This window comes from Chelmon rostratus, chromosome 2 (genome assembly GCF_017976325.1).
Source record: "Chelmon rostratus isolate fCheRos1 chromosome 2, fCheRos1.pri, whole genome shotgun sequence".
Lineage (NCBI taxonomy): Eukaryota > Metazoa > Chordata > Actinopteri > Chaetodontiformes > Chaetodontidae > Chelmon > Chelmon rostratus.
Window position 1 is genome coordinate 18,013,800 of NC_055659.1, and position 18,256 is coordinate 18,032,055.

An 18,256-nucleotide genomic window follows, 5' to 3' on the forward strand; every position below is an offset into this window, starting at 1 on the left:
AAGTCACCAAATGTCCAAATCATAAAAACATCACGGAATTCATAATGGACAGATAGAAAGTCCCATGGCTTATTGGGAGTTTTATGGTGGCTACTTTTTTTCTGAAAAGCTGTTTAAATTTGTTTGCTTATTTAATGCATTGTTCTTATTATACAGATATCTACCACTGTTGATCTGTTGCTCACATTGTGTTATCCAGCTAAACTCTCTTTTCTTTTAATCATGAGTTTTGAGTAGTTTCTTTTTTATTCTAGAGATGTTTGCTTTTGTTCCCTTTGTTTGTTTGTCCCACCCACATAATGTCATTTCATTTCTGTTATTGAATTCATGAACAATTTACAGCATTTATCATGGAACAATGAATGTAACTATAATTTGACTGTTCAAGCACCCAGCTTTTAGTGATTGGGACAATAAATCGTCAGACTGTGCTGGAAGCAGGGGAGTTTTAACATTTTCTATAATTTTAGAGCATCATTTATAAGAATGTCCCCATGTGAGTTTCTTGTCATGATGGGGAAAATGTTAGTGTTATACTGTATTAGCTGCTTAACCAGGTTTTGTTTGTTTCCAGGCTGTGATGAACAGGATACACACTATCAGTGTTCCCTATGCAGTGATGAAGGCTTGTCCTCTTTCCTGGGTCCAGAGGGTCCATATCCACAAAGGTAAATTAGAGCTCTCTCTCAGCTTGAGTAAGGCCAAGTAAAAGAATTGACTGTATAACATGTTGCTCTTATCCTCATGCAGCTCGTGTAGCTTTGGTGAAGTGCCGTGATCTACACTGGGCCATGATGGCTCATCGGGACCAGAGAGACACCAGTCTGGCTTCATTACGTATGCTGATTGTTGCTGATGGTGCTAACCCCTGTGAGTACTTCATGACCTCCAGTCGTAAAACTTGGTCTTTTCAAGCGACAAAAATGAAATGTAATACGTTGAATCTCTTGCCGTCCAGGGTCGGTGTCTTCCTGTGATGCCTTCTTGAACGTGTTTCAGTCCCATGGGCTGAAGCCTGAGGTTATCTGTCCCTGTGCCACCTCCCCTGAGGCCATGACCGTGGCTATACGCAGGTATATCACTGACCCTTATTTCCTTTTTTAGCATTTTTCAGCACCGGATGAAAAAGATAAAGACAAAATAAGACAGAAACCCCTTACTTCTTCCGAGTCTCTAGTCCAACCTACTTCCCATTTTCTCCTTGCCCCCACCCGCACACCCTCCATTTCAATCCAAGGTGCATGAGAGGTTATGATGATTAATAAAAGCTGACAAAGACACATTGCCTCACTCGTTGATTTTCATTTTTATTGGTCTTGCAGGGTGGATGAAGACCCATTGCCTATTTAAATGATCTATAGCGCATAGTCCAAAGTGCAGTGCACAAGGCGTGTACAGCTTCAGTTTTGCCAGCTAAACGGCACATAATCTGGCCACAAAGGGTTGTATTTAGTCATCTCCCATTCCCTGTAGAAGCCAGGTACACCTGCACCTGGCACATTGCTTTTGGAAATGGAAATGGAAATTAACAGATTTCTGCTGAGGAAATGGTTTCACTTCACACAAGCAGATCATTTATAGGAGCAGCAGTAATCCACCAAAGCTCCCTTAGGTGAAAGTGGGCGAGAAAGGATCTTACTATCTGAATAATGCACCCTTTAAAATGTACGAAAATACTGCACCATTGACTTTAGACCATATTTTTGTTAGTCAATGGTGCCTCAACATAGCAATACACCTACAATGCGCCACACCTCATTTTAAGACCAACACACCCATTGGCATAGATGGCCGCAAGTACATTTGCTACTTACATAACATGGATGCTGGGTGTGAAAATGACAACTGCATCGGTTGGAAACTAGCAATGACCCTGTGCTGCGCTGTGCACCGCCTTGCACCACCTTGCGCCAGGTGTAAGATAGGGCCCGTAGTCTGTCCGATGTGTCCATGTGCATGGGTGAGTGGGCAGATGGCTAACTGTGAGAGCAGATGGAATGGTTGGAAATGTTCATGTTTGATCAAACTCTCTCCTGTTTAGACCGGGAGTCCCTGGCGCACCACTCCCTGCCCGTGCCATTCTTTCCATGGGTGGCCTGAGCCACGGTGTCATCAGGGTCAACACAGAGGACAAGAACTCCGCCTTGACTGTACAAGATGTGGGGCATGTCATGCCTGGAGGTGAGGATAGAAAGAAAGATAAATGAGTCAAGAGGAAAGCATGAAAAACTAATGACAGATAGGTGCTTGTGGGAAAATCTGACATGAAGAGCATTTATGGCCTACAGTATGCTGTCAGAAAGAAGTGAACATGAATGTTGAATGAATGAATGAATTTTATTTGAAATGTGTTGGTTCAGCTGCATTAACACGAGATGATGGGATAACAAAAACATGAAACGTTAAACGTTGCCTGTGATAGATCACCTGCAGTAACTCAAATCTTTTTGTTGAGTTGATTTTCATTCTCACTTTCATAAATGTGAACCAACTGCTGCCTGGAAAAAGAACTTGGAAAATGTTTAATGGTGAACATGCACAATACATGATTTATATATGATGATGCATTTTTTTCATTACTGTGTGGTGTATACAACAATGCCAAGCAACAACGCTTGAAATTTTGAGGCCTTCATGTTTACAACAAAATTCATACATTTATGATCAAATATAACCATATAATTACATAACAGGCATGCATCAACATTAAATTACCATTTCACTTTTTGACTGTCTGTACACCAGAATTGAATATCAGTGCTCTTATGTCATCATAGTATCTACAATACAGAAGAAAATGTGACTCTTTCCATTTCTCTAAAATCACACAGTTCACACAATCTATATTCCTCCTGAATGTTTTTTTTATCTGCCATATAGACCTTTGACTTCCATATAAGTGAGATGTTACCATAATTGTAGCATACCTTTTAAGTTATGAAGATCATATTTTCTGATTGTTATCTTCCTGTGTCTGCAGCTCTGATGTGCATTGTTAAGCCAGATGGTCCTCCTCAGCTGTGTAAAACAGATGAGATAGGAGAGATAATAGTAAACTCCCGCGCTGGGGGCAACATGTACTACGGCCTGCCTGGAGTCACCAAAAACACCTTTGAGGTTTGAAAGCAGAGTTATACCCACAGTCTTCCTGTGCTGGCCCAATCTCATGAAATAACAAAGCTAATTCATTTCTTTTCGTGGTAAATATTCTGTCTGGTTGTCAATGTGTTCAGGTGATACCAGTTAATGCTAATGGAGTTCCCATTGGAGAGATTCCATTTGTGCGGTCAGGACTCTTGGGGTTTGTTGGCCCAGTAAGTAGCACTATTTCATTACAGTACAGCATCTGTGGTAACTTGAGCCATCCTGGAAACCATCCTTCTCTCTCTGTCTTTGAATGGATCTGTATACTGACAGTATAATGACCCCACTGTGCATCCCCCACTCCGTACAGGGAAGTCTGATCTTTGTGGTGGGGAAGATCGAGGGTCTGCTGATGGTGAGCGGGCGGAGGCACAACGCTGACGACCTGGTGGCCACTGCTCTGGCTGTGGAGCCAGTAAAGACTGTGTATCGTGGGAGGTGAGGAGACCACCAAATTCCTCTTTGTACAAAGTGTGTTTTGAAAAATGAGGAGCTCCTCTGTTGAGGTCAAGTGTGAATACTAATTGATCCCTGCTGACATCTGGTGGTACAAAGGAAGCACAGCAGGTCCAAGATGAGGCATGACTGGATGTAATGTTGATGTATATAAACAACGTGCTTCAGCATGCGTTTAAACGCCTACCTACCCTCAGAATAATAAACGTATTTGTGTGTGTTTCTGTGTTTGTCAGGATTGCTGTGTTTTCAGTCACAGTGTTTTATGATGAGAGGGTTGTAATCGTGGCGGAGCAGAGGCCAGATGCCAGCGAGGAGGACAGCTTCCAGTGGATGAGCCGGGTACTTCAGGTAAAAGTGGAATGATGTACAATACTACATTTGTGTGTAGATGTAAATATAACTAGAAAATTCCCCCTGGGAAATTTTGAAAGGGACACGGGGTGTGTTCGAGCCGACAAAATTATCTACGTTTTAAAGTTTGAATGAAGTCTCTAGGACAAAGTATGGCCGAGCAGCGGACAATTGAAAAAGGCTGAAATTTGAGGAAATTTCCCCATTCATTTCTTATGGGAAATTTATCGCAGTTGTTCGCGTCTTACGTCGGCCTTCGATGGTCATAGCTCGAAAACCGTAAGAGATATCAAAATGTGCCGAGGGTCATTTTGAGCCGACAAAATTATCTACGTTTTAAAGTTTGAATGAAGTCTCTAGGAGAAACTATGGCGAAGCAGCGGACAATTGAAAAAGGCTGCAATGTGAGAAAACGGCAGATATCAGAGGCAGTCAGTCCCTGATTAATGAATTGCTCTCAGCTGTGTTTCTGTGGCTTTCTCCTTGTCTGTCTCTGTTGATCACCTCAGCTGTCTGTGTCTGCTTCTCTCCTCTGCTTCATGTCTCTGTTAACATGAATTAATGAACTGAATCAATAAACATGAATGGAGCTAATGCTAACGGAGCTAACAGAGCTAACACTAATGGAGCGAACAGCTAACGGTGCGAATAGAGCTAACGGCGCTAACGCAAACAGAGCTAACTGTGCTAACAGAGCTAATAGAGCTAGCGGCGTTAACAAGGGGGCGGGGGGATGGGGTTTTCATTATGCATTTGTCTGTGTGTGTGTGTTTATGTATCTGTCGTTGTGTGTGACTGCGTATGTGTGTGTCTTCGTCTGTTTCTGTGGCTTTCTCCTTGTCTGTCTCTGTTGATCACCTCAGCTGTCTGTGTCTGCTTCTCTCCTCTGCTTCATGTCTCTGTTAACATGAATTAATGAACTGAATCAATAAGCATGAATGGAGTTAATGCTAACAGAGCTAACAGAGCTAACACTAACGGAGCTAACACTAACGGAGCTAACAGCTAACGGCGCGAATAGAGCTAACGGCGCTAACGCTAACAGAGCTAACTGTGCTAACAGAGCTAATAGAGCTAACGGTGTTAACAAGGGGGCGGGGGGATGGGGTTTTCATTATGCATTTGTCTGTGTATGTGTGTTTATGTATCTGTCATTGTGTGTGACTGCGTATGTGTGTGTCTTCGTCTGTTTGTGTGTGTGTGTCTGCTTGAACTACACAAGCAGCCCAACCAGCTCCTACATGGAGATGTGTATAGTATATATGTGTCTGAATGTGTGTGTGTGTGTGTGTGTGCGTGTGTGCCTGTGTAACTTCTGCCCCACCTGCTGATAATTACCTCTCTACCTCTCCCACTTTTTACCTGTTCCTGTTCAGTTTTGACGTGCTGTTTTTAATCACTTTTTAGCTGTTGGTTAGCCCTGCTTGTGTGTGTGTTTGTGTGACTACTGTCTCAACCTTTTTGGCAAAGCGCTTGGTGAAGCTGAGTTTAACTGTTTGTTGGATGGAGATTGTTTTCAAACAATGCCCTTGTTTTGACTGAGCTCGTTAAGATAATCATTCTCAGGCTTGTTGTCCTGCAGATGTGTGTGCGTGGGTTATTGACCGGTGTGTGTGTAAATGACAGTTAATGACACACCTGTTAACTGAAAAGCGGCTTTTTCGCTGTCGGTTTCTTCCGAACAACTTGCGATTGTGTCAAAACCGTAGCTGCTATCAAAAAACCGATTACATTGTGAGATGCGGACAAGTCTGGGCCAGATGTACGTGTGTTTTATGTCCAGATATTCTTTAGAAAAATGACAAAATGGTCGACTTAAAAAGACTCTGCGACTCAGAGAACAGGAGTTTGTATTGTATGCAGTGAGATTTGGGTTCGGCGAACCTCCTGAACTAAATCCTCTGGTGAGAGAACCGTACCTCGTATCAGAGTGTACTATAGATCATCGGACTCCCGAGAACTTCCTGAGTCCGAATATCATCTCGTTTTATTCCTGAGACAACAACTTTTCGTTTTATGGCGATGTAAAGACAGGAGGCATTTATGCTTTTCTCACAAAACAGCTCTGAATTTTTACATTGGAGTCAATGGGAGAGCTAGAGGGAGGTGGCTACACAAAAAGCCTCACTATTTAAATTCAGTAAGTCTCTCGGCTTTTTCGAGGACATCACATGAAAGAGGACAAGTTTGTCTACAAAAGATCCCAAAATTATGTGTCTCCTATTCACCGTTTGTATTTTACGGCAATTTTAGAAACACATTTCAGGCGATTTTTCACCGGCTGTCTCACTCTAACTTATGACATCACCCACTGTAGAGGGAGAGATTCTGAGCATTTTTGTGAGAAACTTGATGGTCTTCAGATGGTCATAGCTCGAAAACCGTAAGAGATATCAAAAAATGTGCCGGTATTAATTTTGAGCTGACAAATTTATCTACGTTTTAAACTTTGAATGAAGTCTCTAGGACAAAGTATGGCCGAGCTGCGGACAATTGAAAAAGGCTGAAATTTGAGGAAATTTCCCCATTCATTTCTTATGGGAAAGTCTTCGCAGTTGTTCGCGTCTTACGTCGGCCTTCGATGGTCATAGTTCGAAAACCGTAAGAGATATCAAAATGTGCCGAGGGTCATTTGGAGCCGACAAAATTATCTACGTTTTAAAGTTCAAATGAAGTCTCTCGGTGAATGTATGCCTGAGCTACAGACGTTTGAAAAACTCCAATTTCCATCTTTTTTTTTTCGCCCGTCCCATTCATTCTTATGGGAAATTTATCGCAGTTTTTCGCGTCTTACGACGCGAAAAACTGCGATAAATTTGAGAAAAGTAATAGCACACCGATCCTGATCAAACCGCACGTTTTGATATATAATTTGCAAGGGTTTTCTCAAAGCTGCGGGGCGAGTTCAGGGACAAAAATTTGGAGGATGATGAAAAATAATAATAACTAGAAAATTCCCCCTGGGAAATTTTGAAAGGGACACGGGGTGTGTTTGAGCCGACAAAATTATCTACGTTTTAAAGTTTGAATGAAGTCTCTAGGACAAAGTATGGCCGAGCTGCGGACAATTGAAAAAGGCTGAAATTTGAGGAAATTTCCCCATTCATTTCTTATGGGAAATTTATCGCAGTTGTTTGCGTCTTACGTCGGCCTTCGATGGTCATAGCTCGAAAACCGTAAGAGATATCAAAATGTGCCGAGGGTCATTTTGAGCCGACAAAATTATCTACGTTTTAAAGTTTGAATGAAGTCTCTAGGAGAAACTATGGCGAAGCAGCGGACAATTGAAAAAGGCTGCAATTTGAGAAAACAGCAGATATCAGAGGTAGTCAGTCCCTGATTAATGAATTGCTCTCAGCTGTGTTTCTGTGGCTTTCTCCTTGTCTGTCTCTGTTGATCACCTCAGCTGTCTGTGTCTGCTTCTCTCCTCTGCTTCATGTCTCTGTTAACATGAATTAATGAACTGAATCAATAAACATGAATGGAGCTAATGCTAACGGAGCTAACAGAGCTAACACTAACGGAGCGAACAGCTAGCGGTGCGAATAGAGCTAACAGCTCTAACGCTAACAGAGCTAACTGTGCTAACAGAGCTAATAGAGCTAACGGCGTTAACAAGGGGGCGGGGGGATGGGGTTTTCATTATGCATTTGTCTGTGTGTGTGTGTTTATGTATCTGTCGTTGTGTGTGACTGCGTATGTGTGTGTCTTCGTCTGTTTCTGTGGCTTTCTCCTTGTCTGTCTCTGTTGATCACCTCAGCTGTCTGTGTCTGCTTCTCTCCTCTGCTTCATGTCTCTGTTAACATGAATTAATGAACTGAATCAATAAGCATGAATGGAGTTAATGCTAACAGAGCTAACAGAGCTAACACTAACAGAGCTAACACTAACGGAGCTAACAGCTAACGGTGCGAATAGAGCTAACGGCGCTAACGCTAACAGAGCTAACTGTGCTAACAGAGCTAACAGAGCTAACGGCGTTAACAAGGGGGCGGGGGGATGGGGTTTTCATTATGCATTTGTCTGTGTGTGTGTGTTTATGTATCTGTCATTGTGTGTGACTGCGTATGTGTGTGTCTTCGTCTGTTTGTGTGTGTGTGTCTGCTTGAACTACACAAGCAGCCCAACCAGCTCCAACATGGAGATGTGTATAGTATATATGTGTCTGAATGTGTGTGTGTGCGTGTGTGCCTGTGTAACTTCTGCCCCACCTGCTGATAATTACCTCTGCACCTCTCCCACTGTTTACCTGTTCCTGTTCAGTTTTGACGTGCTGTTTTTAATCACTTTTTAGCTGTTGGTTAGCCCTTTTTGTGTGTGCATTTGTGTGACTACTGTCTCAACCTCTTTGGCAAAGAGCTTTCTGAAGCTGAGTTTAACTGCTTGTTGGACAGAGATTGTTTTCAAACAATGCCCTTGTTTTGACTGAGCTCGTTAAGATAATCATTCTCAGGCTGGTTGTCCTGCAGATGTGTGTGCGTGGGTTATTGACCGGTGTGTGTGTAAATGACAGTTGCACCTGTTAAACTCCTCCCTTGAAAAGCGGCTTTTTCGCTGTCGGTTTCTTCCGAACAACTTGCGATTGTGTCAAAACCGTAGCTGCTATCAAAAAACCGACTACACTGTGAGATGCGGACAAGTCTGGGCCAGATGTACGTGTGTTTTATGTCCAGATATTCTTTAGAAAAATGACAAAATGGTCGACTTAAAAAGACTCTGCGACTCAGAGAACAGGAGTTTGTATTGTATGCAGTGAGATTTGGGTTCGGCGAACCTCCCGAACTAAATCCTCTGGTGAGAGAACCGTACCTCGTATCAGAGTGTACTATAGATCATCGGACTCCCGAGAACTTCCTGAGTCCGGCCATCTCCTCGTTTTATTCCTGACACAACAACTTTTCGTTTTATGGCGATCTAAAGACAGGAGGCATTTCTGCTTTGCTCACAAAACAGCTCTGAATTTTAACATGGGACTTAATGGGAGAACAGGAGGGCGCTGGCTGCACAAAACGTCTCACTATTTAAATTCAGTAAGTCTCTCGGCTTTTTCGAGGACATCACACGAAAGAGGACAAGTTTGTCTACAAAATGAGCCCAAAATTATGCGTGTAGAGTGTAATTTGTGGCCGTAGCGACGAGAAAAAGAGAAGATTTTCAGATCGTTTTTAGACTCTGTGCCACTCTAGCACGCACTCTAGCACGAACATTCCGCGCAATACACACCCATTATAATCTCAAAATTTCCCGCCAAACGATCACTGTCATTGAACAGTGACTGATCAAAAACTATAGGACCAATCAAAATGTGGATGAACACACCAATAGACCAGACTTGGGTCTACATTTTAAAGTTGAAATGAAGTCTCTCGGTGAATGTATGCCTGAGCTACAGATGTTTGAAAAACTCCAATTTCAATCTTGTTTTTTTCGCCCGTCCCATTCATTTCTTATGGGAAATTTATCGCAGTTTTGCGCGTCTTACGACGCGAAAAACTGCGATAAATTTGAGAAAAGTAATAGCACACCGATCCCGAACAATACGCACGTTTTGATATATAATTTGCGAGGGTTTTCTCAAAGCTGTGGGACGAGTTTGAGGACGAAAACTTGGAGGAAGATGAAAAATAATAAGAAGAAGAAGAAGAAGAAACGCGCGGGATAGTAATAAGTGACTCGGGGCTACGCCCCGAGTCACTGGCTCCTGCAGCTATTTCATAGCTGTAGGAGCCAGTGACTCGGGACGTTGCCCCGTGTCCCTAATAATAAGAAACACGCGGGATAGTAATAAGTGACTCGGGGCTACGCCCCGAGTCACTGGCTCCTGCAGCTATTTCATAGCTGTAGGAGCCAGTGACTCGGGACGTTGCCCCGTGTCCCTAATTAACAAATGTTACCAAGGTTCAAGCATGGTAAATCATTTTCTGTCAATACTATTACACTGCAATGTTGAGGATTTCCATTCAATGTGTCTGTAATACAGAGACCAAATCACCATTTTGTCAGTAATGTTTATGCTACTTTGAATCCTTGGAAAGTATGCATTTTGTGTACTTTGTATTTTTAAAAAATCAGGTGTTTTTTTTTTTTCCTACAACACACTACTTCTACTCAGCAAACTTTGTCTTGATGTTTGCTTTGCTCTGTAGGCTATTGACAGCATCCATCAGGTGGGCCTCTACTGTCTGGCTCTGGTCCCGGCCAACACCTTACCTAAAACACCCCTGGGTGGCATCCACATCTCTGACACCAAACAGTTCTTCTTAGACGGCAACCTACACCCCTGCAACATCCTCATGTGTCCCCATACATGTGTTACCAACCTGCCCAAGCCTCGGCAGAAGCAGCCCGGTAGGTGACGCATATCTGTAAACCAGGCTTGTGGAATGTATGACGAGTAACGACTCACCATATCCGCAATAATGAGACAAACTGCTGTCCGGCATGCAAGAGTCAGTCAGGGTATGAAGTGTTTTGTGAAATAAGAGCATAGCTGTGAGTGTTACATAACACACACATAACAGTTTCTGAATTTGGGAAAGTGATATTTCTGCCATGTTGGCCCTGGCTGTGGCAAAGTTCAGCAAATGCCATAAAACAACCTACACATAACAAACTTGTCCAAATATTCACCAAAGCAAACACACAAACAAAAATCAATTCAATATGGACCTGCAGAAACACAAACTATCAAATGAAACAAAACAACCTACAAACAGACACATAACACAAACAAAGTGCATACAATTGAAAGGATAAGACACACATCCCAGTGTCTAATAAGATGCACAATATGGGAGCCACTTGATGTGTGGATCTCTTTTTTTCAACTATGCATAAAATTCAAGCATGACAAGGAATAAAAACAGCAAAAGTTCAAATAATTTATTACCATAGTGGTATAGGCTTCCCCCTAAACCATTAGAACACAAAGACAGATGCAGTATTACTCATTATACAAATTGTACATTTTTATCAAAAATACTAAACACATTCACACATTGATCCTCTTTCAGTTTTAAACAATATACACATTTTAACACAGCCCCATTTAACTCAGTGTGACACACACTGCTCACCTTAATATTTAATGCAGTTTTCTTATTTTCCACTCTTTGTATTCTCACAGTATTTTTCACAGTATTCCCAGAATTTGTACAGTCCTGTCAGGTTAGAATTACAGCCAGTTTCTGGCAGGTATTAAGGTCCCCTTGGATAAAACCTGTGAGGGGTGTTTTATAAATTATGCTGTATTACTTTTCTTCCACTCATCTCTCACACACTTTTTTTCTCTCGCAGTTGGTGTCGGTCCTGCATCTGTGATGGTGGGTAACCTGGTGGCAGGGAAGAGGATTGCCCAGGCTGCAGGCAGGGACCTCGGGATGATCGAAGACCAGGATCTTGTCCGGAAGGTAGCATAACCATGAACACTGTAACTCACTTACTTTCAACAAGCCACTAACTCTGTATTACCTGTAACTCTGTATAACTACACGGTTTTCAAAAGAGCCACATGCATGCCCTTCAGAGTCAGCAGGAAACCAGTGCCTGCAGTGTGCTATGATGGTAAATAGTTAGGTTTGACGACTCTCCAGTGTAACAATGGCCCCAGGCTCAGCCACAGCTCAGTTTTTAGATGTAAAAAAGAATCTTCTCTCTTTCTGCTCTTGTCTCTCTGTGGATGTAGCTCTGTATGTGGCCCACTGTGATGGTAAGAATTATGGCCCCCCTCTTGCATCTTCCCGACACCATTGTTTATTATTGTCATGCTCTAATCTATATTGTATTGTGGTTTTAGTTTGTGTGCTTGTGTTAAAATATAACACGAGCAAAATGTGCATGTTTTCATTTTTTATCTGTGTTACAAGATATGCACCTGGCTAGCTGTCCCTTGTTTTACTGCAGATGTACCTTTCACGTCCTAAGTAGTTGTTCATTATTGGCTGGATTAAGAGCTGGATTGGCTCAGAGTATGTGGTATAAATTGTTTGCATGTTGGCAAGAAATACTTAATGCTAGACAGCTTACGTACTGAGGTATGCAGTCTCTGAGCACCACTTTATTTAGTTTTATTTAGGTTTTTTAAATTAAGTTCTTCCATCAGCACAAAACTCCTCCCTGTACACGCCCTCCATGGTTGTGTTTGTAATGATGTGCACAGATTATTGAAGCACACCATCAGATGTCCAGGACATACCTCTAATTATTTTTTATTTTTATTTCAGCATCAGTATTTGACCGAGGCTCTACACTGGAGGGCCCAGACAGACCCAGACCATGTCCTCTTTGTTCTTCTTAATGCCAAGGTACCAATGTGATCTGTTCATACACTGAGAAATACATCATCAATGCCACTTTAACTGGAAAGTACAAGATTAATGTCACCTGTGCATTATTGCTGTCCTTCAGGGTGTAGCAGTCAGCACAGCGACCTGCGTGCAGCTTCACAAGCGGGCGGAGAAGATAGCTGCAGCGCTCACAGAGAAGGGCAGCATTAACACTGGAGAGAACGTAGTGCTGCTCTACCCTCCTGGTGGGTTCTGCCTCTGGCTTCCTGTCTGCATTTACGTAGTACTCCCATTGAGATTAAGTATTGTGAGACATGGATAGTTTTCTATTTTGTTTTTTTATCTCCACCTTTGTCCTCCATCTTTTTCTCAGGTATTGATTTGATAGCCGCCTTCTATGGCTGTCTCTATGCTGGATGTGTTCCTGTGAACGTCAGACCACCACACCCTCAGAACCTGGCGGCCACACTGCCTACAGTCCGCATGATTATTGATGTAAGTATGTCTTTTTGCCACTTTTTCCATTCTTGACTATTTGTAGCAGCTTCTCCTATTCAAGTGAATCATGCTTGTGTTTTGTTACCAGGTCAGTAAAGCTGCATGTATCCTAACCACTCAACATCTCATGAGGACTCTGCGCTCCAAAGAGGCTGCTGCCTCTGTGAACATTAAAACATGGCCAACAATCATTGACACAGGTGAGATAACAAAGGACAGGCCTTTTTTCTAGCAGACGCTTGGACCTGTCATTGTAGGAAAAATAACATAATAATAATGACACTGGTGATGGCTCAGTTATATTTAAGTGTCCCAATAAGCTGCAACAGTGAGCCAGCATGCATAATACAAGGACCCCGAAGCAGCTAAATGGAATTCAGCCATCACTGATTTTATTATTTACACATTCACATTATTTACATTGACATTATTTACACAAATTTGAACCTTAAACCTAAATCCACTTGAGCTGTGCAAAGTTTCATGACAGTTGGTTAAAATAAAGAAAGATAGTGAAAATAATTTTACATGTGTGTCTTCCTAATTTATCTGTTTTTGCTGCGTGTTTGTAGTAAGAAATGACTGTGCTCTTCAATAAAGGATACATGCATTGTTTTCAGTAGCTGACTTTCTCATGAGTCAAATTCAAGACAGTAAAATAGGTTAATGAGTTGTGGGTAGTTGTTGTCGTAGTGTGTGTAAAGTTGGTTGTGTATGACGTGTACAGTTCTGTCAGAAACACTTGTGTCAGTTTTTGTGGACCGTTTGCTGTGACAGAGTTTGTAGCATTGAGACAAACAGGAAGTGGGACATTTCTCTGCAACGCTCCAGTTATTACCAAAATTGCTCAGTGGATAGACAAACTTGTGGATAGATAAGTGGTTGGTGCACTTTTTGTTGCTGCTTGCAGCTATACTGAATGTCTACTCTGTTTTCCTTTTACTATATATATTGTTTTTTATATCCCTGTGGGCATTATGGTCTGTAAAGCTCTTTCTAATGACATGAACAATAAAACTAAATGAGTTGCATGACTAGTAAATAATATATGATTCTAGTTCCAGTATCTGAGAGCAATAATTGACAGTGTTAGATGCATCTGGTAGTAATACATTTTTGCTGCATAATTGTATGTCTGTATAATTTAATGTTTACTTTGTTCTTTATAAAACATGCACTGTTCTTGTCTGCAGATGACCTTCCTCGTCGTCGGCCTCCACAGATCTATAAGCCGCCCACAGCAGAGATGATTGCTTATCTGGACTTCAGTGTGTCCACTACAGGCATGCTCACTGGGGTAAAGGTGAGACACTTCTGTTTGCTCCTGATCCCAATCCAATATTCCTATGATATCAAGTATACATTTGCTCTCTCTCTCATTCATTGGGTCTCCACACCTTAAAACAGCTGTAATCGACATTTCTCTAATAACAACGTATCAAATATCAACATGAAAACAATGTAAGATGAACCTGCAAATATTTATCACCTGACTCTACAAGCGAAGAGCTCGCAGTTTATAGTGAGTTTCACCTCATTGTTTAACTGTCCTGCTGCAACTTTACTGCTGTGGTGCACTCTCAGCGCTCTCTTGTGAGAGGTTTAAAGAATGTAAATGTCGCAGCTTCATGGCCTGTGAGAAGTGGTTTAAGTGCTGAGCAGAAATTGAACTGTGGATGTCCTCAGCCATCTTGTGTTCTTGCGGTGATCACACCGGCGAGTGGTGTGATCATTCTGTCAGGAGTAGGAAATGTTCTCATTGATGAGTGATAGAGAGACCAGTTTATCATCTATTTTACAGCCTACCTGAAATTACCTCTGTCTCAAGCTAGTGAAGATAAAGTGAAAATTGTGGGCTGGCAAACAGAGCAATAGAATCAAGTCAATGGTATCTTATTGCATCTTATGGTATCCTATAAACCTGCCATTCTGCACCAATGTTCAAAACATACAGTGAGAAATCCATCATAGAAGAGCTAGAAGAGATACAAAGTCTCTACTTAAGTACATTTATGTACTACATTTATGTGCAGACATAAGCTATTGTTACATTGTTAAAGGTATTCCACGGTAAGATGTAAAAGACATCACAAAGAAAAATTTGGCAGACTGGTTGACAGAGTCTGATGAATATTATCAAGAACAAAAACATTTTTACAGACTGATGATATGCAATTGTGGGATATTTGCCTTTGGCTTTATAATGCATCCTCTTGTTTGTTGCAGATCTCTCATGCAGCGGTCAGTGCACTTTGTCGCTCTATAAAGCTGCAGTGTGAACTGTACTCCTCTCGCCAAATAGCCATCTGCTTGGATCCTTACTGTGGTCTGGGCTTTGTCTTGTGGTGCCTCGCAAGGTACAGTAAACCATCACCTGCAAAACGTACATGCTACGCACCACAGTTTTGGTCTCTATGGTGTTGTTCCTCATCCATTCATCTACTTTTTTTCCTTCATGTCTTGTCTTTTAGTGTCTACTCAGGTCACCAATCCATCCTGATTCCTCCCTTCGAGTTGGAGAGCTGCTTGTCCCTGTGGCTGAGCACGCTCAGTCAGTACCGTATCAGAGACACCTTTTGCTCCTACTCTGTCATGGAGCTCTGCACTAAAGGACTGGGTACTCAGACTGAGCTACTCAAGGTGAGGACTGCATATAGAGAGAGAATCATGAATGTCAGAGCTGGTGGAGAAAGTATTCAGATCCTTTACAGAAGTACAAATACTAATATGACCCTATAAAAATACTCTGTTAAAAGAAAAAATTCCTGTTTTGAAAATGGTACTTAAGTTAAAGTATCATCAGGAAAGTGTACTTAAAGTATTGAAAGTAAAGGTACTCATGCAGAAAAATGTCCCCTGTGACTGTTATACTATTATATATTGTATGATTAGATTATTATTACTCATGCATGAATGTAAAAGCAGGATTTTCTGTTGTAGCTGGTTGAGGTGAAGCTGGTTGTAGACTGTTTTGTATAGGACTGCAACTAATGATTATTTTCATTATGGATTAATCATCTGAGTATTTTCTCCATTAATCGATCAATTGTTAAAAATTCAGAAAGTAGTGAGGAGTACTGTCACCCAGATCCCAAAGGAACCCCTTCACAATGTCTGTTTTGTCCAACCAGCAGTCGAAACCTCAAACTTATTACAAATAAATTCAAATAATTAAAGTGAGTAAAAGGAAATGCAGCAAATGATCACATTTGAGAATCTAGAACGATGAAATGTTTTTTTATAGTTAGTTGCCAGTTAATTTTCTTTAACTAACCGACTGAGTAACTGATAGTTTCAGCTGTACTTGTAGTGTTACTTAATTTAATTTATAATAAAACATCGTATTTTATAAGCACCTCATAATAAGCCGTCAAATAATCGTAGTGAATCAAGAAGCACAATATTTTGCTCTGATATGCACTTTCATGGAGAAGAAGTATAAAGAAAGACTTAAGTATGAGCTCCTCAAATTGGTACAAAAATACAGTACTTGAATAAATGTACTTAGTTACATTCCACCACTGAATGGCAGACATGGAATATTTCTTAAGGATTTGATCATTTTGTGTGGGTGTGTTTTAGGCCCGTGGTGTAAACCTGTCTTGCGTGCGGAGCTGCGTGGTGATTGCGGAGGAACGCCCTCGCCTCGCCCTCACACATTCCTTCTCCAAGCTGTTTAAGGACGTGGGGCTGTCGTCCAGAGCCGTCAGCACTGCTTTTGGCTCCAGGGTTAACCTTGCCGTCTGCCTGCAGGTACACCAACCTATTAAATCTCGCTTCACATACCATCAAGTAAACATTGACTTACCCCTAGATAAGAACCAGTGGCGCCCGTATGTACCTGTTCTTTGTCTGTTACAGGGCACCACTGGTCCTGATCCCTGTACTGTTTATGTGGACATGAAGTCCCTCCGCCATGACAGGTAAGAAGAACAACATTTGAAAAGGCTTATTGTCCTAAACTGAGCTTTGTAAATTTTAAATTGCATGGTGTCAGGCCTACTGTGTACAGTTTCTGGAGTTTAGGTCTTAACTGATGTGATCTGAGTAATGATGTGCCTCCTGTGTGGATTGCAGACTGTGTTTTCATCACATTTAATTTTGTGGGGATTTTTTCTATGCAGCATTAAAAAGGCCTGAAAGATATTTGATCATATTCAACTAAAGGCTGCAGTTAACTTGATTACATGATGAAGCAGTCAGTGAAAGTGTTACATGAAAACAACAGTCATCAGACCTTAGATCCTCAGTGAAACAAGAAAAAAACACACATAAACCTCATAAACCCAGCAGCCCTGAACAGTGTAAGTAGACGTGCAGTAGAGCACATTCATCCATTCAGATGGATAATTCTCATTCGGAAATAAAAGGTTGCAGGTTTTTGTTATTTTTTAATGAATGATTGTATATGTGTGCGTCTGTGTGTGGCTTTTGTAGAGTGAGGCTGGTGGAGAGAGGAGCACCTCAGAGTCTTCCTCTAATGGAGTCTGGCAAGGTGAGATGCTACATATGTACTCCCGTGGTGTTGACTCAGTTAATGAATTATGAGGTTCAAGTGGTGTTTTTTTTTTTTCCATCTAAAGATACTGCCAGGTGTTCGGGTGATAATCGTAAATCCAGAGACCAGAGGTCCCCTGGGAGATTCTCATCTTGGAGAAGTAAGAGGGAGCCTTGAACAGACGCTCATGCTGATATCATGACAGACTTGGGGTAAAACCTCCTTCTTCCTGAAAACCAGCTGTGAGGTGTGTGTGCTCCTCTCTCTTAGATCTGGGTGAACAGCCCTCACAGTGCCAGTGGTTACTACACCATCTATGGAGAGGAGAGTCTCCAGGCCAACCACTTCAACACCAAGCTCAGCTTTGGAGACCCGCAGACCTTATGGGCCAGGACGGGATACTTGGGTTTTGTGAAGAGGACTGAGCTGCTGGATGCCAGTGGGGGTAAATAGATCTTGACACAGCTAAAGTCTAGATTTAGTTCTCCAGTCTTGATGAGTTTATTATGAAATAGATTGTAAATTACAAGAACATTAAAACAGAATTTTTTACATAATAAATGAAACCTTCAAACTTAAACTGAAGTAAGCACACACTAGGAGGCACACTTTTTCTTCTACTGTGCCTGCATACTGTTCTGGTTGGATTATGTTGCCTGTATTTCTGTGGTCAGATCGGCATGATGCTCTCTTTGTGGTGGGCTCACTGGATGAGACCTTGGAGCTAAGAGGGCTGCGCTACCATCCAATCGACATTGAAACTTCAGTGTCCCGCGCTCACCGCAGTATTGCTGAGAGGTGAGGATGCTCTTCAAATACAAATTCCTACATACATATTATTAGTTAGACTGTGTTTAACTGTTTTATCTGTAGTGCTGAAATAAGCGTGGCTCTGTATGATTATAAAAAAAATAGACCTATTGGGACTTCGAAAGCGCACTAGTTAACATGTTATATCTTCTTTGTTTAACCACAACTTGGTATTTATTCACTTTGGTTTTTGTACAGATTAAAGCAAGCT

General features: G+C 41.7%; 1 protein-coding gene across 2 annotated transcripts in view; it reads left to right on the forward strand.

Moving 5' to 3' along the window:
• Window positions 1–18,256, forward strand: part of dip2bb (disco-interacting protein 2 homolog Bb) — a 47,395-nt gene that overhangs the window by 25,842 nt on the left and 3,297 nt on the right. Inside the window, exons 15-38 of one of the 2 annotated variants that reach the window (XM_041954603.1) lie at window positions 575–668; window positions 751–870; window positions 959–1,073; window positions 2,042–2,181; window positions 2,981–3,117; window positions 3,234–3,314; window positions 3,455–3,582; window positions 3,837–3,951; window positions 10,101–10,302; window positions 11,251–11,363; window positions 11,639–11,662; window positions 12,177–12,257; window positions 12,361–12,484; window positions 12,613–12,734; window positions 12,826–12,937; window positions 13,931–14,040; window positions 14,964–15,094; window positions 15,209–15,377; window positions 16,320–16,490; window positions 16,599–16,660; window positions 17,175–17,232; window positions 17,321–17,395; window positions 17,506–17,680; window positions 17,910–18,033. In XM_041954603.1, coding sequence (XP_041810537.1) covers window positions 575–668; window positions 751–870; window positions 959–1,073; window positions 2,042–2,181; window positions 2,981–3,117; window positions 3,234–3,314; window positions 3,455–3,582; window positions 3,837–3,951; window positions 10,101–10,302; window positions 11,251–11,363; window positions 11,639–11,662; window positions 12,177–12,257; window positions 12,361–12,484; window positions 12,613–12,734; window positions 12,826–12,937; window positions 13,931–14,040; window positions 14,964–15,094; window positions 15,209–15,377; window positions 16,320–16,490; window positions 16,599–16,660; window positions 17,175–17,232; window positions 17,321–17,395; window positions 17,506–17,680; window positions 17,910–18,033 — 2,783 coding nt within the window. The remainder of the gene's footprint in view (window positions 1–574; window positions 669–750; window positions 871–958; window positions 1,074–2,041; window positions 2,182–2,980; window positions 3,118–3,233; window positions 3,315–3,454; window positions 3,583–3,836; window positions 3,952–10,100; window positions 10,303–11,250; window positions 11,364–11,638; window positions 11,663–12,176; window positions 12,258–12,360; window positions 12,485–12,612; window positions 12,735–12,825; window positions 12,938–13,930; window positions 14,041–14,963; window positions 15,095–15,208; window positions 15,378–16,319; window positions 16,491–16,598; window positions 16,661–17,174; window positions 17,233–17,320; window positions 17,396–17,505; window positions 17,681–17,909; window positions 18,034–18,256) is intronic. The other variant, XM_041954612.1, reaches the window with a different exon arrangement.